At 39.8% G+C, this 24,047-nt stretch overlaps 1 protein-coding gene across 1 annotated transcript; it reads left to right on the top strand.

The window, feature by feature from the left end:
• The first annotated feature begins 296 nt into the window (after positions 1–296).
• On the top strand, positions 297–9,623 carry LOC104112437 (kinetochore protein SPC24 homolog). Its single transcript, XM_070174865.1, has 5 exons — positions 297–594; positions 1,273–1,414; positions 1,499–1,600; positions 9,119–9,192; positions 9,308–9,623. The coding sequence occupies exons 1-5, from the start codon at positions 417–419 to the stop codon at positions 9,412–9,414; spliced, it is 603 nt and encodes a 200-aa protein (XP_070030966.1). The 5' UTR covers positions 297–416; the 3' UTR covers positions 9,415–9,623.
• Positions 9,624–24,047: the final 14,424 nt, after the last annotated feature.

Here is a 24,047-nt window from a genome sequence, read left to right on the forward strand (position 1 = left end):
TCAATAGTACTTTATATACATATGGGTAAAAGTGTAAATATAAAAATTCTTAATAGGTTAATGGTTTACTTGATAAGAAAATTGGGTAATCCGTCCCCAAACCGTTAAGTCATTAATTATAAAATCTCAATCCGTTTACCATTCATTATCATGATAATCCGATACCAATAAGCCAATAAGTTATCGGTTCGGTTCGGTTGGGTTCGATTCGGTTTTGAACCGTAGCAAACTTTAGAATAAAAAAGTTTCAAAAATTGTATCCCATAAAAATTTGAATATCTTCGAGTAAAATACTCCCCGTGGGTCGTTTATTCCTTCCCACTCCAGGTCTCCACAGCTTCAGTAATCCCCTCAAAAACCAAGATCTTACGAAAAAAGAAAAAAGAAAGAACAAGCCCTAAACTTTGGTCTCAACAATGGTGGATGGGTCGAGAGACGTGGATGTGGAGAAGCTAATCTCCTTCAGCAAAGATCTCGTTCAGTTCTTGAAGGACGACAAAGATGTCGGCTTCTTGAAACAGTGTTTGGAGCAATCTAATGCCGTTCAATTACAGTGCCTTTCTGAATATCAAACCCTTCGGAGTTCCATTCAAGGTATGCTTTGCAAATAGTAAAAATCCTTTCTTGATTATTTTTGCTCAAAGATTGTCCAATTGGGTTTTCCTATAAACTGTGTGAAAAGAAGAAAAAAAAAAACTTAAAGATTTTGTACCTGTCACTTGTAGATAAGTCTGTTTACATGGAATTGAGAAACCATTTTCTGTTTTCTTTTGTACTGGATTATCAAGTCAAAATTGATTCTCTCAAAGTATTGTAATTCCTGGATGTTTCTCTTAATGACATTTTGGGGATTGTGGAGTCTGTCTTAGTATTTTATACGAGTACTTGTTTGGTAACTCACTCTTCTGGTCATTAAGCGAAGTCTTGTTTTCTTGTCATGTTCATGCCAACCCTTTCGGAATTTTTTGGTGTAAGATTGGTGTCATTACCTATTTGTTCCTGATAGTTTTGTGATACTCTTCTACATTTGGTATGATTTCTTCCTTAGTTGAAGTCCTTCTAAGCTAATATCTTATGAGCAGAGGTCCAGCATGTTTATATCTATATATACAGACTTAGGTTAAGCTGAAGTCCTTTGGATCGTGTTGCTATGGTATTTAGTGGCATAGCCAAGCATTAGCTTATGATTATAACCGGAAATATCTGGATTTATTTTGTATTTCTTGATTTGAAACTGTTATATAATTAATTTAATTCATTACATATGCTCAGATTATGAGGCAAAGATAAATATGTGCAAGCAGAGAATAGCAGAAGCACAATTTGAAGCTGCTGGAGATGCTGAAATAGATACACTGCTGAAAGAGTTAGAACAGGAGCTTCAGAAAGAACAAATGCTAAGGGAAGAACTTAGATAAGTATATCGAAAAAGCATGTCTTCATATTTCTCAAATAGTTTGGTGTTATGATTACTGATTAGCACCTTTTGCTTTAACACAGTTATAACCGATGAGATCGATGATTTAGATCATCAAAGAGCCTCTATTGAGGAGCAAAGGCAGTCGCTCAAGAAACTTGAGCAAGATCAGCTTCGAGCAGAGTAAGTAATCAGAACCTTTTTAGTAGTTTAATATGCTTATAATTATATCAGTCATTTACTCCGAACATACTCCTATAATGTTCTGTTGAAACAATCCCATCTTGACATTTATATGTAGACTCGGTAAACGTTTGCAGCTTTATGCTATCAAATTATGTGAAGAGTTTGCAATGGGTCTAGGATGTTAACATCATATTTTGCCAACTTGGTTCTGTATCTTAAGCTGGTACATGTTGTTGAATGCATCTGCCTAATGCCAATCATTGTTAAAGTAGTCCATTCACTTTCCATATGGTGCAGATCAAGTAGAGATGGCAACAGGGCGGGGTGGTGTGTGCAGGTTAAGAGTGTTTTTTAAAAAGTTTTAAAGCGGGTCTCGGCAGGTTGCAGGTTCTTCGTGAATGAAGAGCTACTGGGTATACAAATATTGATGAATATAACAACTTTTTCCCTCTCAGTTTTCACGCTTGCACTTCTACCAACCTGAGATCTGAATACTTCCCAAATTTTTGTTTCTACTTTTCTAGCTCGTAATTGAAATCTCTAATTCTTTGGCCTCATCTCGAGTCTTTGACTCTCTTACCCAGTAGGTGGTGAAGTTGGACTTTAGACGTTCGTATGACTTGCAATTCTTTTCCACTTTTTTGCCTGATTTTCTTGATATTTTATCATTTCTCTAGATATTCTATCATTTTCGCTATAATCTATCATTTTAACTAGACATCAGAATTCAGGCTTTTCTATGTATCATTTTTACAACTTTTATTTTCCATCTTCCCTTCTATTATCTGGTTTTCTTGTTAAGTATGCTCCATTAATATACTGAGGAGGAGATAGATCACCAAAGACTAGAAACCAGATGCATTTTTGTCCAGGACTTTTTTCCACTGTATCTTTGTTTAATTTCAAAATCACATTTTAATTAAAGAACTGAGAAATATGGGTTCTGGAATTGTGTTGTTCTGGCTTAAACATCCAGATATTTTAATATCCTTTGGTTTCATTAATTAAAAGTAGAAGAATTAATTTTGGACCTAAATTAGAAGTCTGGTAGCACAACACTTGTAAATTGAATCATGAATGTCAATTTATAATAGAGTCAACAACAACAACAACAACAACCACAACATACCCAGTGTAATCCCACAAGTGGGGTATGGGGAGGGTAGTATGTACGCACTACGCAAACCTTACCCCTACCTTCAAGAAGGTAGAGAAGTTGTTTCCGAAAGACCCTCGGCTTAGGAAAGATAAAAAGAAAGGGCAGCAACAATCACACCAGTTATAAAACAACAACAACAACAGATCCAGTGTAATCCCACAAGTTATAAAACCGAAGCAAAAATACAAAGATACAAAAGTAAAACTGAGTATCATAATCAAAGGCCGAAACGAAAGCAACGACAAGTAATCACATAAATCAAGGAATACGAAAGTACATAAATAACGCTAACTCATGTACTAAAGCTACTGTTATAGACAAAGACAACGCTAGGCGACCTATTCTAACCCTTTACCTTTATTCTCAACCTCCACAACTTTCTATCCATGGTCATGTCTTCGGTGAGCTGGAGCAACGCCATATCTTGCCTAATCACCTCTCCCCAATACTTCTTCGGCCTACCTCTACCTCTCCTTAGGCCCTTCTGGGCCAACCTCTCACACCTCCTCACTGGTGCATCTGTGTCTCCTTTTCACATGTCCGAACCATCTAAGTCTTGCCTCCCGCATCTTGTCCTCCACAGGGGCCACGCCCACCTTATCCCGAATAACTTCATTTCTAATTCTATCCAGCCTGGTATGCCCGTACATCAATCTCAACATCCTCATTTCAGACACCTTCATCTTTTGGACATGAGAGTTCTTGACTGGCCAACACTCAGCCTCATATAACATAGTCGGTCTGACCACCGCTCTATAAAACTTACCTTTAAGTTTCGATGACACATTCTTATCACACAAAACACCTGAAGCGAGCCTCCATTTCATCTATCCCACCCCAATATGATGTGTAACATCCTTATCGATCTCCCCATTCCTTGTATAACTGACCCAAGGTATTTAAAACTCTCTCTCCTAGGGATGACTTGAGAATCAAGTCTCACTCCTTCATTCCCACCCTAAGTCGTCCCACCGAACTTGCACTCCAAGTACTTTGTCTTGGTCCTGCTCAACTTGAAACCTTTAGACTGCAGGGTATGCCTCCAAATCTCTAACCTCCCATTAACACCGCCTTGCGTCTCGTCAATCAGGACAATGTCACCTGCAAATAACATGCACCACGACACCTCTCCTTGTATATGGCGCGTCAGCGCGTCGATCGCCATGGAAAATAGAAATGGACTGAGGGCTGACCCCTGATGCAACCCCATCATAACTGGGAAGTGTTCTGAGTCCCCTTCCACAGTCCTCACTCGAGTCTTAGCTCCATCATACATGTCCTTAATAACCTTAATATAAGCAATAGGAACACCTCTAGCTTCCAAACATCTCCACAGAACTTGCCTTGGCACTTTATCGTAAGCCTTCTCTAGGTCGATGAACACCATATGTAAATTCCTCTTCCTCTCCCTATACTGTTCCATCAACCTCCTAACAAGATGAATAGATTCCGTAGTCGAACGTCCTGGCATAAATCCGAACTGGTTTTCAGAAATATCCACAATCCTCCTCAACCTCAGCTCCACCATCCTCTCCCAGACGTTCATAGTATGGCTTAGTAACTTGATGCCCCGGTAGTTGTTACAACTTTGGATATCCCCCTTATTCTTATACAGCGGGACCATCGTACTCCATCTCCCTTCTTCGGGAATCTTCGTCGTCCTAAAAATGATATTAAATAACCCAATGAGCCACACCAAACCCGCCCTACCCACGCTCTTCCAAAATTCCACCGGGATCTCGTCAGGGCTGGTCGCTCTCCCCCTTCTCATCTTACGCATAGCCCCCTCAACCTCCTCAGCTCTTATACGCCTACAATACCCAAAGTCCCGACGACACTCAGAGGGTTCTAAGTTCGAGGGTATTTCTGAGGCCAAAGAGTGAGTGTTGTTTTTGGAATTTTTATAAGATTGATGCAAAATCTGTAGATATTCGAGGGTATTTCTGAGGCCAAAGAAAGATTATAAGTACATATTTTTTATTGAAATATGTAAATAACAAACTAGAGAAAGAGAAAGAAAAAAGAAAATTACGCGAGGCGTGTGGAAAACATAAAAAAAGGCTATGCAGGGCGGCGGGTTAAATTTTATTCGAGTTGAGTCTTAACCCGCCCCGCTTTGTTTGCCATCCCCAAGATTAAGTACTACCACCGTACACTTTTGGATGTCTATTTGTAACTATTGCCCATCTAAATTTTTCTTCATGTTGGATAAACATATGATCTAGCCTTATTTGAAAGCAACAAAACTTATATGGTACTTTTAGGGGTCGTTTGGTATGAGGTATAAGAAGATATGATGCTGGTATAAAAATTTAATACCACCTTAATACTTTGTTTGGTTAGCAAATCTGGTATAAGTTATCCCGAGATTAAAATTATTACCGGGATAACTTATACCTTGTAGAGGGTGGGTAATTAGTGTCGGGATAATTTATACCTTCTTAGAAATTATGCAATTGTCATTTTTAATACAACATACCAAACAGTGGATTAAAAACAATACCAGGATAATTAATCCCGATATAACTAATCCCAGCATAACTTATCCCAGCATAAGCCGTATTCAAACCAAACGACCCCTTAAGTTTTAGGTATATTAGTGGTAGTTCAAAGGTGAGGAATAAGCTTGATAGTCCCTTATGTATGGGTATAGGTATATTTTTGTCCCTTATCTATACTACTTAATATAAAAAGATATTAAAAGCCCTTTTTAAAAATTGACCGAAATGCTCCATTTTTTGAAAAATGACAAAATGTGCCCCATTTGAAGATTTTATTACCTGGATGCCCCTCCATCCTATGTCCAAGCTCCACCTAGGGCACTACCCTTTTTTTCTTTTTTTTTTTTTTTTTGGTTTTTTCACTTTTTTTTTAATCCCATTTTGTTGTTATTTTTTACTTTAGTTTTTCTTTCTAATAAAATTTTGCACTCTTTTTCAGTTTTTTTTTTTTTTTTTGAAGTAGTTATTTATTTATTTATTTTGTTCTTTTGAGTAACAATTCCTCACTGTTTTTAACTTTATTTTTTTTCTTGTCTAATTTTGTTTTTTTCTAGTAAAATCTCTTCGTCCAAAATATTTTGTTACTTTTTCACTCTTTTTAGTTTCTTTTTTTTGTAGTTATTTTTTTCTTTTTTATTCATTTTTCGTTCTTTCTAATAACAATACCTCACCTTTTTTTTAATTTTTTTCTTGTTTTATTTTTTAATTTTTTTTGCTGTATTTTATTTTTTTATTTTTGTTCTTTCCTGATAAATAAGCGAGTCGTAATATTTATATTGGGACACTTTCTACACAATCACTAATCGATTATGATTTTCAAGAGTTATTGTCTTACTCTTTTTGATTCTTTTATTTAATATTTAATAGATGACCCTTTTTTGCAATTTCCTGAGAAATTTTAGGCTTTTTTAAAATAAAGAATTTGTCACTCTTTTCTCACTTTTTGCTCTTTCTAGTTAAATCGGTAATCCTAAAATTTGGTACACTACGCTAATCATAGTATACGAATGTGTAGTATACCAAGAATATTAGGAATGCCATCATTCAACAGTAATCATGGTATACCAACGTATAGTGTACCAAGAATGTTGTGAATACCATTTAATATACTAGTAATATCATGACATACTAACGTGTAGTATACCAAGAATATTGGGTATACCATTTAACATAGCCAAACAAAGTATACCATGATTCAAAACTAATCATGGTAAACCAATGTATAGTATACCAAGAATATGGAAAGTAACATTTAAGATAAACAAAGTATTAACATAATTCAACTGTTGGTATGCCATGATTCAACAGTAATCATGGTATACATAGTATACCAAGAATAATAAGAATATTTTGCATAAATAAAGTGTATCATAATTCAAGAGTAATCATGATATAATACATAGTATATTAAAAATATTGTGAATACCATTTAATACATCAGTAATCACCGTATACCGTGATTTAGTGATCACGCTATACTTTACAATATACCAAGAATATTCTGAATACCAATTAACATACTAGTAGTAATAATATACCATGATTCATTAGCAATCGTGGTATACTATACAATATACTAAGAATTTTGTAAATACTATTTAACATACTACTAATGTATACTATACAATATACTAAGAATTTTGTAAATACCATTTAACATACTACTAATTACAGTATATAATATTCATTGCTAGCTTAGGGAAAGAAATGTGGTAGCTCCACTATAAAAAGTGTGATGACAGTTGTTCAATTGCAGATGTAATACATTCATCTTGGAACGTTTGAGACTTTAAGCAACTCTTTGGCAAGTGCAGTACGTTCGTTTGCAATTTAAAATGGTGACATAAATACATAAAGAAAACTGAGTTGCCAATTTTCAATTTGATAAGTTGAACCGTAGTGAAGAATAAAGGCTGAAGATCATAATCCCCTATATTGGCTGCTATAAAACCAACCCAACGATTAATACAATTTGCATACCCAATTGCAGATCCTTTTAAGAGCTTCCTGCACCATAACAACAACAACAACAACGACCAAGTAGAATTCCACTAGTGGGGTATGGGGAGGGTAGTGTGTACGCAGACCTTACCCCTACCCCGAGAGTAGAGAGGCTGTTTCCGAAAGACCCTCGGCTCAAGAAGACGAAAAGAAAAGAAAATAGTCAAGAGGAGTAGAGAGGCTGCTTCCTGCACCATAAGATGATAAAAAATAGTCAAGAAGCTACTTCTACCAAATCCTAGCTACTACTGAAGCTAAACTTTTCTTACTTAGTTAATAAAAGCCATGGCACAATTTAACTTGCCTTTTTCTTAGTATGCAAACCACACTGCAATATCTTGGAAAGTTGACGAACAGATGCAGTGACTTTTGCAGTGTTTGAACATCTAGACAGCACATGTCAACCAAGGAATTTCCTAGGAACTGCAAATATTTGTTATTAATAATTTGTGTAGCTCTGGACTGGGCAAGCTAAGCCACAAAATCTCAGTCATGATGTCCTAGCAGAGGTTGAATTTGAAGTGGAAGGGATCTGGGTATACTAAATTGGTAAAAAGATGATTGACTGTTCTCCAATTTTGTCCCCTTTTTTCTATACCCCAAATGATGTTTTTTAAAAAAAAATTCAATCTTGGATTAAAAGTGTAAAATTTATAGATGATTGGTATGAAAGGAGTAGATGGAGAAGGCTTTTTCTCTTATACCAAGAAGATTAATTTTTATAAAAATTAAACCTTGGAATAAAAGAGTGAACTTTATAGATGAATGGTATGAAAGGAAAAAGATGAAGAAGGCTTTTTCTCTTATACACAGAAGAGAAATTTTATATAAAGATTCAATCTTGGTCTCTGAAGGAGTGACTACTTCAGTTATAGCTGAATGATATGAAAGTAGAGGGGGAATAAAGGGGTGGGTGTCGCAGTAGAGGAAATTTTGCACAACTGAGAAGAAGTGGAGGAGAAAACTTAGTCGTGGAGGGAGGGATCTGGGTATAACAACAACAAACCCAGTGAATTCCCACAAGTGGGGTCTGGGGAGGGTGAGATGTACGCAATCTTATCCCTATCCTGGAGGGCAAGGAAGGGATCTGGGTATACGAAAGAAGAAATTTAGGGGCACCGATGGTCATTTTAGGTTTTAGTGACAGAGGTTGTCATAAAGTCTTAGCAGTAGGGTATTTCTGTCCTTCTCCCTATAAAATATCCCTTATGTTTGCCTAAGCGTACAGCTTTGGTCTTACCTTTAACTGGGTTTGTGAAACTAACGGAAAAGGCTCAAAGTAAGTTAAAAATAATTGAGATGCCTGTCTTCTTCCCCTTCTCTGCCAAACTTCTTCCATTCTACCCAAAATTCCTAGAAACCAAAATCCCTAGAAACATAACCCTAATTAGTGAATGATCGAATCCACTTCAAACAGGAACCTATCTACTCCTAGAAGCATTGGAATTGGAAAGTTGCAGGTAAATGCACTTCATCGCCACTTTGTCAAAATGTGTTTTTCTCAATAGAATCGGCCTCTGATGCAGCTCAACGTTAGGAAATCATCTGAGGATTGATCTTATTAGACTTGCATTAATTTTTCCATCTGTGGTTTACACTTGATAGACACACAGCCTCTTGCACAATACCCATCCTGTTGCAAGGATATCTGTGTTTGTATAAATGGAGTCCATTTCGTTTTTTCTTCTCTTTTGTTTCTTTAAATGAATTTTATTAATATTTGGTAATTTGTTAAAAAGAGCATAGTCATGATCTTTCCTTGTCTCTCTCTAGCTGCTATTATCTATACTGTTTCTCCTTTGTATCTGTTGAATTTATGGTAACAGTAACTTTTTTCCTCCTTGTATCTTGTAGGATGAAGTTATCATTGTATGCCTCTGTTACAAGTATCATTCCAGACTTGTATGATCAATCAAAAATATCAGGCCGTATCCTACTTTGCTTGCTAAGCTAACATTTCTTATTTTACCTTTTGATGTGGCTTTCTCGAGATTTTATTTCATTCAGCAGAAATTCCGTTCACCTTGACCCATCCCATCCTAGATATTGTGGAAAGAGATAACAAAGTGCTTGAAAATTTTGAATTGGATCCATCGAAGCTGACTGCTTTTGACACTAGTAACAGCATCTGGAAGATGATAAAGTTGTAAGAAGCGGGGCTTAGTTATCATTTGGATTGTTAGAGTACCTCATCCCCTTGGCTGGTCAGATTTAATCTAATCTGATTTCTGTTGTGTTTACTTGTCAATTCTCTTGCAATCTGAGCATCCACACTTTTCTTTTTTCCCCTTTTTGTTTGTTTTAGTTTACACTCATTGTGTGGAGGCAACCCTGAGATGTTGCTTGTTTCTTGTAACTACCTTTAAGTAGTATCGAAATGATTGCATATCCAGTTTCTAAAAAAATCTTTTAGTTGATCTTAACGCTTTTAGCGGAGGAAACAAAATGGTATTTTAGAAGAATGTCAACGAAATATGAGTTGGAATTTCCAAAAGATGGAACAAGTAGACCAATCGGAACAAATAAACAAAAGAATCGATAAAACTTTAAACTCCCCATGTAAGTTGTAATTAAGTACCTTCACCGTTTGTCTTTATTTGAATTGCATTAAGAGGTTTCTTTTCCATGTTAATGCACGTTTCATGCTATGGATTATAATAAGTTACCTTATTTTCATGTAATCAACTAACTGTTTACCCGAAAAACGGATAGAGTTGAATTTGCATGTAGTTCTAAGGATATGCGTTATAACTTGACACAAATCGTAAAGATGAATAGAAATATCGAATATCGACTTTAAAGGGTAAAAAAATAAGCAAAGTTGAAGGGGGGATGATTTAAGAACTCAGCAAGATGAATCAATTTATGAAGCTAAAAAGAAATACTCTTCAATATAGGAACGTATAGTATTTGAGTTACAATGTAAGCAAAAAATTTGCCCTTTATAGAAATGTAGCCATCCTCTTTATAGTGGAGGATCATACTTTAGATATAATTAAAAATACATAGTGGGGAACCCATGATAAATCAGCTTTTCCCTAATTTCCGCCGAGATTCTCTCCCTTAGTGCGGTTGCAATGGCTCTTGTCTGTGAGCTCGAGCTTGATCGGACTCGGTGTCGGTTGGTATTGGTTTTAGAGCTCGATGCTGATTTGAGCTCGATGCCGACTCGGGGTATGGTAATGACTCGGGCTCGGTATCGGTTGGCCTTTGCCCTTTAAGCTCGATTCCATAACATCTCATCATAGTTCGATTCGGACCCGAGCTCGATAATGACTTCGAACTCAGTGTTTGACCTGTACCTGAAATCTGAAGCTTGTTCGTGCCATCTTCGGAACCCGTCTCGATATTACGAAGTCTTCCTTTGGTCCATTATGATCCCATCTCGATCAATCGTACGAAGGCCGAAATCAATTTTGACCGTATACAGATAGTCCCCTCGTTTCTCGGGAAGAATGTGGCGAGAAACGATATGATTTCCCAATGGCTCGATTGGATATGCACTGACGTTTGCATCGAGCCCGACCATGACGTACGTGATAGTTGTCCCGTCAGTTTAGTTTACCAAGGCATTTAATGTGTGTCAGACGGTGGTCGACCACTGCTGATATTGAACCGCCATTGCTTCAATCTATAAATAGCCCTTCCTTTTACTATTTATCACTTTTACATCTTCAATCTTCCAAATTTTCCAAGTTCTTTTTCGTATCTTCTGTGTTCATTCGCAAATCTGTGACTCTTTTCTGCAAAATCCTTCTTCAAAAACACCAAATCTTCGTTATCTCCTTCTTCAAATCCAAAAATGGTGAAAACATCAAAAACCGTCCCCCCAAAAGAAAAAACTTCTTTTTCCCAATCTGCCGCCGACAAAATACCGGTGGATCCACGGCCTGAGGAGTGCATTCCCGTGGCGTGTGTTCTTACCTCCGATTTTAAGGTGGACAAAGGCTCTTCGATTTCGGGTCGATGTGAGCCAGTATCGAGGTATATGTGTTCGATAACCGGGGATATCTCGAACAAATAAGAAAAGATTGTAACTAGGGGAACAAAGAAGTGGTAGTCTCTTCTCCCGAAGAGCATATTACTACTCATGTGGAAGGGTTTTTAAGTGTGTACACTTACCCTTTCATGTTAGGCCCCCTCGACCCTGTTATCATAGATTTTTGCCGTAAATACCAAATAACCTTAGGCCAAATCCATCCTTCTTTTTGGCGGATCGTTATTCTGATCCGTTTCTTTGCGAGCAAAATCGAGGGGATGTCTTTCACCCTCGACCACCTCATTAGATTGTATTGCCCCCGCCTCTTTCGAGGTGGGTTAATAAAACTACAGCGCCGGGCTACAAAGGTTCTGTTCTCGAGCATAGATGAGGACAAGGATCGAGGCTGGATGGGAAGGTTCGTTTGAGTGAAGACGTCGGACCTAATATCGGCCGAGAAGATGCCATTTCCCGAAGAATGGAACATGAAGCGTAAGTGTAACTCGGCTGTTATCTCCCATTGTTTTTCCCCTTCGTTTTTCTTACTGATATCCCCCTTTGTGGTGCAGCGGTTCCTTGGATGCCCGGTGCGGTTCCCGACCTCAAGGATTGGGTACGGGCCCTGGCTTCGACTTCTACGTATGCCGAGTGCTCATGGCGCGATTTGTCAAAGGGCCGATGGGAGGCCAAAAATCATGGTAATCTCCTTTCTCGCATCATTGATAGCTCGAACTGTTTTCCGTACTCAAATCAATTTTCTTGTGTGTAGGTTTGGGCAAGGATGCGGTTTTGAGACCCCTGTCCGGCGAGGAGGAAACTTCGGCCCCGGTTCCTAAACCGGCGAAGGACAATAAGAGAAAAAGGGCCTCTACTTCCGAAAACCCAAAACCAAAGGCTCGTAAGTTGAGGAAAAATTACCATCCCTTTAACCTTAGAATCAGTTCGGCATCTGAGGGATGAAGATAAGGAAGAAGAAAAAGATGATGGGTCCGAACTAGTGGCCCGAGTGAAGAAAACTATCGATGCCCCACAGGCAGCTGGATCAATGGTGGTTTACAAGGCTCCGCCTCGAACTGAGGATATATCGGAGAAAGATTCGGGCAAAGTCCCCAAGCCATTGGGGATAAAGGATATCTCCCATGGGGCCGTCCCTTACTCTCTTCGATCCGAAGAGAACGCCCCAAGTGACTCACTTGGTGCAGTAGTAATCGAAGACTCGCCCACTTTCCCTGCTTTTTCCGAAGGGGAGATTCGGGAAGCCCAAGCTTTGGGGGCCTTTGAGGTAGATGGATCTCATGAGGGAGATGGCCCTTTTCGTGATTTGTTTACAGGTGTCGAGGACGTTGTCGGCACTAGTGATGCATCAGATCTTTTCCTCGGAGTGCAGCAGGCTTTGAATCGGGTAAGCCTTAACTTACTTCGTTGGTAATGCCTTTTTGCTTATTTTTCTTTTCTAACATCGTTTCTTCTTTCTTTGCAGGCCGCAGCAGTTCATCAAGAAGCATGTTCTCGGTCTCGAACCGAGCTGCGTCGATACGAGGCCGACCTTCAACGGGTCACGGAGGATAGGAACGCCCTTAAACTCCTCTTAGGGCAAATGGGAGAGGAAATCAAAGACCTCCGAGCTGAGTTGGCCAAGGCTCACCAAGATCCGAGCAGGTAATGATACTTTTAAAAGCCTATGGGCTCGATATCAGAACGATGGCTAATTTTCGGTCTCACAGCTGTAGCAGAAAATTGAGATGATCGGGAAACTCCGTGAGGAGGTCGATGTGGTAAAAGCGGAGTCCTTAAAGTGGAAAGAAGGTATGGACCGCTTTGCTGCAGAGAGAGAGGCTGCTCGAGCCCAATTATCACCGGTCGAAAACCAACTTCAAAGTATGAAGGAGAAAAGCTCAGTTCAGGCAAGAAGAATAGAGGAGCTCGAGGCTCGGTTGGCCTCTGAACTTGCCAAGGCCGAATCTGATGCCAAAAAGGCAAAGGCCGATGCGGATGCATTCGTGGCTGTCTATCGGGCTGATGCTGAAGCTGCTCAGGTACAAGCAAGAGAAGCAGCCGAGACTGCCAACACTCGAGCACATTGGGTTGCTGAACTTGCTAAGTGCCGATCTCGGAGGGAGACCCTCGAGGAGATCCATGCTCTAGGTTTCGACGTCACTGAAGAGATAAAAAGGGCTAAAGAGCTCGAAGTCGATGCTGAAGCCTTGGCTTCCGATGATGACGATGATGATGATGATGACGATGAGCGGGTCCGAGAGCGGGGAGAGCCCGATGGAGATGAGACCGCTCCCGGAGATAACCAAGAAACTTAGCCCTTAGTTTCTATTTCGGATGTTGCAAACAATCATGTAAATAATTTTGTATATATATATATAAATATCTTTTCGTTTCCCGTCTTGCCTCTGTTTTATTTTCTGCTATGTGAAGATTTTGTTTCATTCATGCCTTATGAAGGTTTTCATAAGGCTTTAGGCAATTGGATCGAATTTGGACCTTGTAGCATTTATAACCGAGTGAGTGCTTGCTCAAACTTGAAATAAGGTAGCCTGTAGGCTTGGTAGTCGAGTGAGTGATTCGAACTCAAAGTAATGTAGCCCGTAGGCTTTAATGGTCGAGTGAGTGCTTGCTCGAACTCGAAATAAGAGTAGCCCGTAGGCTTAATAGTCGAGTGGGTGATTCGAACTAGAAGTAATGTAGCCCGTAGGCTTTAATGGTCGAGTGAGTGCTTGCTCGAACTCAAAATAAGAGTAGCCCGTAGGCTTAATAGTCGAGTGAGTGATTCGAACTCGAAGTAATGTAGCCCGTAGGCTTTAATGGTCGAGTGAGTGCTTGCTCGAACTCGAAATAAGAGTAGCCCGTAGGCTTTAATGGTCGAGCGAATGATTCGAACTCGAAGTAATATAGCCCGTAGGCTTAGTAGTCGAGCGAATGATTCGAACTCGAAGTAATGTAGCTTGTAGGCTTAATGGTCAAGTGAGTGCTTACTCGAACTCGAAAAAAGTAGCCCGTAGGCTTTGTTGATATTCGGTTGGCAGTCCCCGATTTAAGGGGTAGTGGTCGGCCCTTAAGCCTGTTTGAATCATGAAGCAGAACGAAATTTTCAAAATATGAGTTATTGGTAAAGAGGTCATTATACATGTGTTCGTATTTTGTGCCAGGGCTCGAGCAAAACTATGCGGGCATGGTTTGTTTTGACCATTTGGCCCTTACACGTTTCCCTATCGAGACCCTGTTTGACATGACTTTGGTATGAAATAACTTTCTTGTATCGAACTTGGTTTATTCGATGGTAAAGCCCCCAGTATTCGAGGTTGATTGTAAAGAAGCCTTGGATACTATTGAATTGTCCTCAGGTAGCACATAGTTGTTGTCTCGTTAAAAACCTTGCCGGAAAAACTCGATTGGGATAAAAACCGATCTAAGGGAAAAAGAGTGCAACGCGTACTTTAAAACCTGAGGTCTCAATGTCTTTGGTCGAACTCCTGCAATGAGTTAGCGTCGAATATATATAGATGAAAGAAGGGAGAAAATCATACCTTAACAATAATATCGTTTGAGAAGTGATATGTTCCAGTTGTTTGGTAATGGTTCGCCATCCATCGTTCCGAGTTTATAAGACCCTCCTCCGACTTTATTGAGGACTTGATAGGGACCTTCGCAATTCGGGCCGAGCTTCCCTTCATTAGGATCTCGAGTGTTGGCGGTGACCCTCCTTAGGACTAAATTCCCGATCCTGAAGTGGCGGAGGTTGGTTCTTCTATTGTAGTACCTTTCGATTCGTTGCTTTTGCGCAACCATTCGAATAAGTGCCGCTTCTCATTTTTCATCTAATAATTCGAGGCTAGTACTCATAGCCTCATGGTTTGATTCCTCCGATGTATGTCGAAACCTTGCGCTGGGTTCTCCGACTGGAATTAATGCTTCAGAACTATACACTAAGGAAAATAGAGTTGCCCCCATACTGGACTTCGATGTTGTTCTATATGCCCAAAGGACTTCGGGCAGAATTTCTCTCCATTTCCCTTTAGCTTCGTTCAACCTTTTCTTCAGGTTTTGGATGAGTCTTGTTTGTCGATTCGGCCTGTCCGTTCCCACTGGGGTGATATGTTGTTGACAATATTCTTTTTATTTTATGGTCTTCGAGAAATTTTGTCACTTTACTGCCGATAAATTGCTTACCATTGTCGCATACTATTTCTGCGGGTATCCCAAATCGATACACGATGTGATCCCAGATGAAGTCTATAACCTCTTTTTCTCTCACTTTCTTGAACGCCTGTGCTTCGACCCATTTAGAGAAATAATCAGTCATAAACAAAATAAATTTAGCTTTACCTGGGGCCGATGGTAGAGGGCCGACGATATCCATCCCCCATTTCATGAATGGCCATGGGGATAGGATTGAATGAAGTCGTTCTCCGGGCTGATGGATCATCGGTGCAAACCTTTGGCATTTATCACATTTTCGAACAAACTCATTAGTGTCTTTTTCCATGCTATCCCAGTAGTATCCTGCTCTAATAATTTTGTGAATTAGTGATTCGGCGCCGGAGTGGTTTCCACAAGTGCCTTCATGCACTTCTCGTAAAATATAATCGGTGTCTCCTGGTCCTAAACATACTGCCAATGGTCCATCGAATGTCCTTCTGTATAATGTTCCATCTTCAACCAACAGAAATCGAGCAACTCTGATTTGTAGGGTCCTTGATTCTTTAGGGTTCGATGGGAGTTTTCTGTTCTTCAAGTATTCAATATACTTATTCCTCCAATCCCAGGTTAAGCTTGTAGAATTTATCTTGGCATGACCTTCGATTACGGATCCCGAGAGTTGAACGATAGTCCCCGAGTCGATCTCATCTTCCTCGACCGATGACCCCAAACTTGCGAGTGCGTTGTTGTAAAGTCCATTCCTTGAAACGGTGCAAAGTTACCTGTAATTTGTCCAAATACCTTTGCATTCTACCTTCTCGAACTTCGAAGGTTCTGTTTACTTGGTTCACCACCAGTAAAGAGTCACATTTGTCTTCAATGACTTTTGCTCCCAAGCTTTTAGCTAGTTCGAGACCTGCAATCATGGCCTCGTACTCGGCCTCATTGTTAGTCAACCTAGAAGTTTTGATAGATTGCCTAATAACGCCACCCGGGGGGGTTTTCAAAACGATGTTGAGCCCGGACTCCTTCACATTCGAAGCACCATCTGTGAAGAGGGTCCAAAACCCCCGATGATGTACCCGATTTTATCAAGAGTTCTTTTTCAACTTCGGGTACGAGGGTTGGCGTGAAATCGGCCACGAAGTCCGCTAAAATTTGAGACTTGATGGTTGTACGGGGTCGATATTCAATATCGTACCCACTGAGTTCAACATCCCATTTGGCCAATAGGCCCGATAGTTCGGGCTTGTGCAAAATATTACGAATTGGGTAGGTGGTTAACACACATATGAGGTGACATTGAAAGTATGGTCTTAACTTTCTAGAGGTGCTTATCAGTGCAAATGCCAATTTCTCTAATTGTGGATATCTAGTTTCTGCTTCTCCTAAGGTTCGACTTACGTAATAAATAGAAAATTGCGTACCTTGCTCTTCTCGAACTAGTTTTCCACTCACCGCGATTTCCGATACCGCCAAGTATAAGTAAAGTTTCTCATCTGCCTTCGATATGTGAAGTAGTGGTGGGCTCGACAAGTATCGCTTCAATTCTTCCAATACCTGTTGGCATTCCGGGGTCCAGGCGAAATCGTTCTTCTTTTTAAGTAGAGAGAAGAATCTGTGGCTTCGATCCGCCGACCTTGAAATGAATCGGCCTAAGGCGGCTATCCGTCCGATTAACTTTTGCGCGGCTTTTATACTATCCACGACGGCGATGTCTTCGATGGCCTTTATCTTATCGGGGTTGATCTCGATTCCCCGATTCGATACCATGAAGCCAAGGAACTTGCCCGAACCAACCCCGAAACACATTTCTCGGGGTTGAGCTTCATGTTGTAATTCCTTAAAATCTCGAACGTCTCCTGCAAATGAGTCAAATGGTCCTCTGCATGCAGGGACTTAACTAGCATGTCATCAATATAAACTTCCATTGACTTACCTATTTGTTCTTCGAAGTTCGAACATTTTATTTACTAGGCGTTGGTAAATAGCTCCTGCATTTTTTAGCCCGAAGGGCATTACATTATAACAATATGTTCCATGCTTGGTGATAAATGAAGTCTTCTCGGTCCTCCGGGTTCATTTGAATTTGGTTGTACCCGGAATAGACATCGAGAAAAGTAAGGATCTCGTGGCCGGCCGTGGCATCGATCATGCTGTCACGCCCCAAACCTGGGGAGGCGTGGCTGGCACCCGATGCCGTGCTGGCCCGAGCGAACCACTCTATAACTCATGATTATTCGGCCAAAACTAGAACATACATAGGCCGAGTTGGCTGAACTCATTTCTTTTGTAACTATCATGGGCCAACATGGCCACAACTCATAATGTACAACTGTAAGTGGGCAAACACTGTATCAATGAACCATCTTTCTTAAAACATGAATACATATGCGCCGTCAAGGCCTCTGACATACTGTACAAAATGAACCTCTATCTACAAAGCCTCTAAGATTATTCGACATCATATGAGACAGGGTACCGGCCTACCCATAAGTGTGTAGCAAAACTATGACACGATGACTCATAGACTCGGCTGCACTCCGAATGAGGTGGAGTCTTATCGATCCTTCGCTGAATGCCAATCTCGACTACTATGAGGGCTCGTCAAACTGATTATCTATACCTGCAGGCATGAATGCAGCGTCCCCAACAAAAGGACGTCAATACATATTAATAAGTCAACATTAATTAAAGACATATAAGAATCCACCTGAATCTCTGAAGTGCCACTGTATATGCATACTTATCATACTTACATATATAATACTTCCCTTTGAGACTATTTCTATTATCCATATCGCATGATGCATGACTACCCAACTGATCAGTGGTAACTACCCGACCGGCCGTAGCGCGGTGATAAATGCATGACTGCCCGACCGGCTGTAGCTTGATGGTAAATGTATAACTGCCCAACCGGCCGTAGCTCGGTGGTAAATGTATAACTGCCCAACCGGCCGTAGCTCGGTGGTAAATGCATGACTGCCCGACCGGCCGTAGCTCGGTGGTAAATGTGTAACTGCCCAACCGACCGTAGCTTGGTGGTAAATGATGATGCATATAATACCATTATGAACATTAACATCTTTATCAAATACCTCAATAGGGAACTAGATACATACTTAGACATGCTTGAATATCATTTTACAGGAATGAATAACGTAGACCTTCTTAGTTACTAAGAGTAGAACCATTTATGAAATAACATTACGTTTACGTATCGTTACTTGGATCATGCCAAAAGAAAGAAGGGATAACTTTAATATACCTGAGCCGATTCTCTTGACAATCCATCTAACACACATCAATTGCGACAATATGTAACGACGGATCGAAGTAGGGAGAAATCAATATGTTATTCTTAAGAAATATTGTACCGTACTCCCTTAGAATCAAAATCTCACGTTGCGATAACATTAGGTAGACTTTGTATGAAATCTTTGAATCAATTTCGTTGCTATTGCAACATTAGCTTTGTTGAAGCCTTAAGAATGAGAATTCCATCCATTAGCTATGCATTTTTCCTTAATGAATGGGGGGGGGGGGGGTTGTATCATAGTTAAGAGTTATCAATTTGAGCAAGGTTTTATTATTTAGCCAAACTTCTTCTCTAAATGCCACCTTATCAAATGCATTAAGAGTCATCAATTTGGAATTAGGGGGCTGCCATGTTAGGCCTTATCCAACTTTTAATTAATCTCCCACTAAAATTATTAATTACCCAATTATCCACCTAATTAAGAATTATCTCAAATTACTTTAAATACTACTCACATTTAACACACTTTATGTACCACTACTATCATGGTCATGTGGTACCATATAAAATCAATGAATACACTATTATTTCATTAAACATCCATGTAAAAATACATATATTTTCTCAATTTCTAATTTTTCTAATCTCATATAAAGAGTAAAAAATTTCGTACGCTTAATTCTTAAAATGGTAAAGAGACAACCTTCTTTTCTAGTGAGAATATTATTTCTATCTTTACAACAAAGAAAATCTCATAAACTTTCTTATATTATGTGTATAATTTAAAGCATATTCAGAATTAGTAATATTAATAACTATATAAAATCATATTTTTCAAACTTTTTACAAAAATGTTTCACTCAAAATACCACATCAAATGTATTTAACGGTATCAATGTTGTTAAACTTACGGGGTCTTATAATAACATAGTCACAAATCCTTTATAACCTTATGAATGGTCTTAATCCCCTTCAAGCTCATATGGATTACTACGACTTATCCTAATATTAAAGTACAGGATGTAACACATGCGATCGATGTTAGGCAGTGGAAAAGAATCTTTGGGGCATGCCTTGTTTAAATCCTTATAATCTACACACATTCTAAGTTTGTTCCCTTTTTAGGGACTACAACTACATTGGCTAACCATTCAGGATATTTTACTTCCCGAATTGACCCTATTTTGAGAAGTTTAGTTACCTCGTCCTTTACGAATGCGTGCTTTACCTCGGACTGAGGTTTTTTTTTTATTTCACCGGCTTGAACCTAGGGTCCAGTCTCAGTTGGTGCATTGTTATTGATGGTGGGATCCTTGTCATGCCTAAATGGGACCAAGCAAAACAATCTATGTTATGGATAAGAAATTGAATAAGATTTTTCCTGAGTTCGGGGGTCAATCCCGTTCCTAAGTATACCTTTTTCTCGGGCAAATGCTCGATCAATATAACCTGTTCCAGCTCTTCGACCGTTGATTTGGTGGCGTCAGCATCTTCGGGGATGATAAAAGTTCGAGGGGTCAGAAAATCCTCTTCCCCTTCTTCTATTTCCTGCTTCCCCGATTTGGTCGAGGCTGGTGGCTGTGATTGCTATTTAACTTCTCGTTTACCTTTGATGCTTGACCTTTCTGAGGTTGATAGTGTTGATATCGGCGTTACCTCATCGACCACAAACATTTCCTTCGCAGCATGCTGCTCCCCGTATACTGTTTTTACATTGTCCGACGTCGGGAATTTCATTACTTGGTGGAGAGTCGAAGGTACCACCCTCATATTGTGGATCCAAGGCCTTTCGAGTAGGGCATTGTACCTCATGTCGCCCTCGATTATGTGGAACTTTATTTTGCAAACCAAGCTGCTCCACGACCCTCGATCGGATGATATTCACAGAGCTAACCTGGATCCACTAAAACACGCTTAACTTGAACTTTATCTAATAAGATAGAAATTACCAGAGCGTCGTTGTGGGGATGAGAGATGCCTTCGGCTTCTTCATTGTTGAATGATAAAGTGTCTTCGGGCACATAATCTCGGGTTTGTTTTTCTCTAGTGATCGGTATCTTTGTGCGTTTGAGTATGGGTTCGTGTGGAGTGTCGACCCCACCGACGATCATATGAATGATATGTTGAGGTTCCTCCTGTTCATTTTTCTGTTGGCTTCTCTCTCTCTAAAATGATTCTTGGCTCGATCGTTGAGGAATTCTCGAAGGTGGCCCTCATTGTCTACAATCCTCCCTTAATTGTCTGCAATTCTCGGTCTTGTGGTCATGTGTGCCATGATATTTGTACATTGAATTTGGGTTTCTTTGGGAAGGATCGGTTTTGCATGGGTTTGGGTCACCTAGTATCCTTGATCCTTCCGATTGCCGATACATTGCCCGATGCATCGATGCTAAAGTTATATTCTGATAATCGAGGTACCTCTATAGAATCGGCATATTTATCGAAACCACTTTTGCTCATAAGTCCCCGAGAATTCTGTCCTTGATCACTTCTTCGATTGTTTCGAGCAGAATTGTGTCCCGAAACATCGTTCCTTCGATTTGTGGTGTATGGTTGATATCGGTCTCTGTTCGACTTTGGCTCTCTGTCGATGTCCCTCTGGTTTTTAATAATCGACATGTTTGGATGTACTGATCCGGAAGGAGCACCTAATTGGTCGTCTTCTACCCTGATTTGTGACTGATATCGGTTGTGTACATCTGACCAAGTTACAGCTGGATATTCGATCAAATTTTGTTTCAGCCGACGTGATGTTATCGAACTTAGCTGTTCAACACTTGGGTGAAAGCTTGAACGGCCCAATCGCCTGTGACTGGTGGCAACTCCATGCGTTCCATTTGAAATCGGGACACGAATTCCCTAAGCATTTCATTATCCCTTTGTTTTACTTTGAAAAAGGTCCGATTTCCTTGTTGTGACTTTTATGGCACCAGCGTGTGCCTTTACGAAAGAATCTGCTAGCATGGAAAATGAGTCGATGGAATTCGGTGGCAGACTGTGATACCAAATCATTGTTCCCTTCTAGAGGGTCTCTCCGAATTTTTTCAATAACACAGATTCGATTACTTCATCTTCTAAATCGTTACCCTTGATGACAAATGTGTAAGAGGTGACGTGTTCATTGGGGTCAGTCGTTCCGTTATATTTGGGAATCTCTGGCATACGAAATTATTTTGGGATTGGTTTTTGGGGCTGCACTCGAGGGAAAAGGCTTTTGCACGATTTTTTTGGAATCCAACCCTTTTATCATTGGTGGTGCCCCCGGGATCTGATCGACCCTGGAGTTATATGTTTCTACTTTTTTATCGTTTGCTTCAATCCCCTTTGTGAGCTCCTCGATTATCTTAGCAATTTCAGGAGTAGTCCCCGATTCTTGCTCATTTGACCTTACTATGACTGGCTCCGTTCTGTGGGCAATTTCTCGAGGTGGACTGGGCTCCGGCCTGCTTAGTACACGGGTTTGGCTCTGCAACTGAGCTATCGCTACCTGTTGGGCTTGCAGCATTTCAAAAATCATACGCAAGCTGACTCCGTTTTCCTCAACGTTATGGGTGTCTCGAGCTGCAGATCGAATACCGCCATGAACGCTATTTTTAGGTTCAGAACAATGGTTTGCCTCAAGGGCCACATGTGAATTAACATCTAGTGGTACTTCGACCTGAGCTTCAGGTACTCCGACTCGAGCTTCCACGGCATCGATAAGCAGTCTTCCGGCCCTGGGCGTCAAGTTGTTGGTTTCATCTTGAAGTCCGGCTTCGTTGTCGATAGGTAAAGCCATTTATCGAGGGTTTGCCATCGCTAATCCGAAGTCAAATACACTTTCAAAAGACAAGCGTATAATGGTGTGTGTTTGTAGATTTGTATCAAATAACCACTGTTATCCTTAGCCCCATGGTGGGTACCAAACTGTTTATCCGAAAAACGGATAGAGTTGAATTTGCATGTAGTTCTAAGGATATGTGATATAACTTGACACAAATCGTAAAGATAAATAGAAATATCGAATCTTGACTTTAAAGGGTAAAAAATAAGCAAAGTTGAAGGGGGGATAATTTAAGAACTCAGCAAGATGAATCAATCTATGAAGCTAAAAAGAAATACTCTTCAATATAGGAACGTATGGTATTTGAGTTACAATGTAAGCAAAAAACTTGCCCTTTACAGAAATGTAGCCATCCTCTTTATAGTGGAGGATCCTACTTTAGATATAATTAAATACATAGTGGGGAACCCATGATAAATCAGCTTTTCCCTAATTCCCACCGAGATTCTCTCCCTTAGTGCGGTTGCAACGGCTCTTGTCTGTGAGCTTGAGCTTGATTGGACTCGGTGTCGGTTGGTATTGGTTTTAGAGCTTGATGCGGATTTGAGCTCGATGCCGACTCGGGGTCTAGTAATGACTCGGGCTCGCTATCGGTTGGCCTTTAAGCTCGATTCCATAACATCTCATCATAGTTTGATTCGGACCCGAGCTCGATAATGACTTCGAACTCGGTGTTTGGCCTATACCTGAAATCTGAAGCTCGTTCGTACCATCTTCGGAACCCGTGTCGATATTACGAAGTCTTCCTTTAGTCCATTATGATCCCATCTCGATCAATCGTATGAAGGCCAAAATCAATTCCGACCGTATACACTAACCAATTATTTTTAAACGATAATGTTAGAGACCCCGCCTTAGGTTTCATTTCGTAAGTTACCTTCTCTTGTGGTTTACAATGCCACAAATACCTTACTTATTTTGAATTTTCTTGTAACAATCCTTTTAATCTATTTATTATTAGACTAATTTGTCCTTTTTAAATATTGTACTCTTCTAACTAATAAAATTATGAATATTTCTTTTGAGATATGCTTTAACAATAAAAATCCTACGTAATTCTTTTGGCTCGAAAATCTGCAGACCTCTTCTAAATTCAATTAATTAACAACAGACTGAGCACGACTCCTTAAGTTAATTAGTCAAAGTTGAATTCCTCTAAGGAGTAGCAATAGAAATGCTCCTCTAGTTTTCTGTTGCTAAGTTCCTAGTAGCATTAGGAGTTGTATTATTCTCCAAATTTGCATTTTCTACCAATTGGCTTGGTACTTCCTGGCAAGTTGTATTAATTGGGCCCAAAGGGAATTTTCTGAAGATCGTATTCAATTTTGGGCCAAATATAAGTGATTTTTCAAGGGAAATTTACTTTCCTATACGCTATTTGAAACCTTATTACCCCTACTCAAGTTTCAATTTAATTACATGGTCATATACAATTTATCAATTATATACAAATAAGTTTTAAATGAGTATCCCTTTATATTAGGAATTGAATAAGGAATATCAATTATTTCCTTATCCCTTTATACTTGCCCACTCTCTCTCTTTGTCTCTCTCCGTCTCTCTCTCTCTG

The sequence above is a fragment of the Nicotiana tomentosiformis genome, chromosome 5 (assembly GCF_000390325.3).
Source record: "Nicotiana tomentosiformis chromosome 5, ASM39032v3, whole genome shotgun sequence".
Classification (NCBI taxonomy): domain Eukaryota; kingdom Viridiplantae; phylum Streptophyta; class Magnoliopsida; order Solanales; family Solanaceae; genus Nicotiana; species Nicotiana tomentosiformis.

Bases quoted from the DNA above. Each gene is read 5' to 3' on its own strand.
- LOC104112437 (XM_070174865.1), top strand. From the start codon at position 417: ATGGTGGATGGGTCGAGAGACGTGGATGTGGAGAAGCTAATCTCCTTC. The intron at 1,415-1,498 runs ATAAGTATATCG...TTGCTTTAACAC, and splicing joins ATGCTAAGGGAAGAACTTAG to AGTTATAACCGATGAGATCG. The intron at 9,193-9,307 runs GTATCCTACTTT...ATCCCATCCTAG, and splicing joins TCAATCAAAAATATCAGGCC to ATATTGTGGAAAGAGATAAC.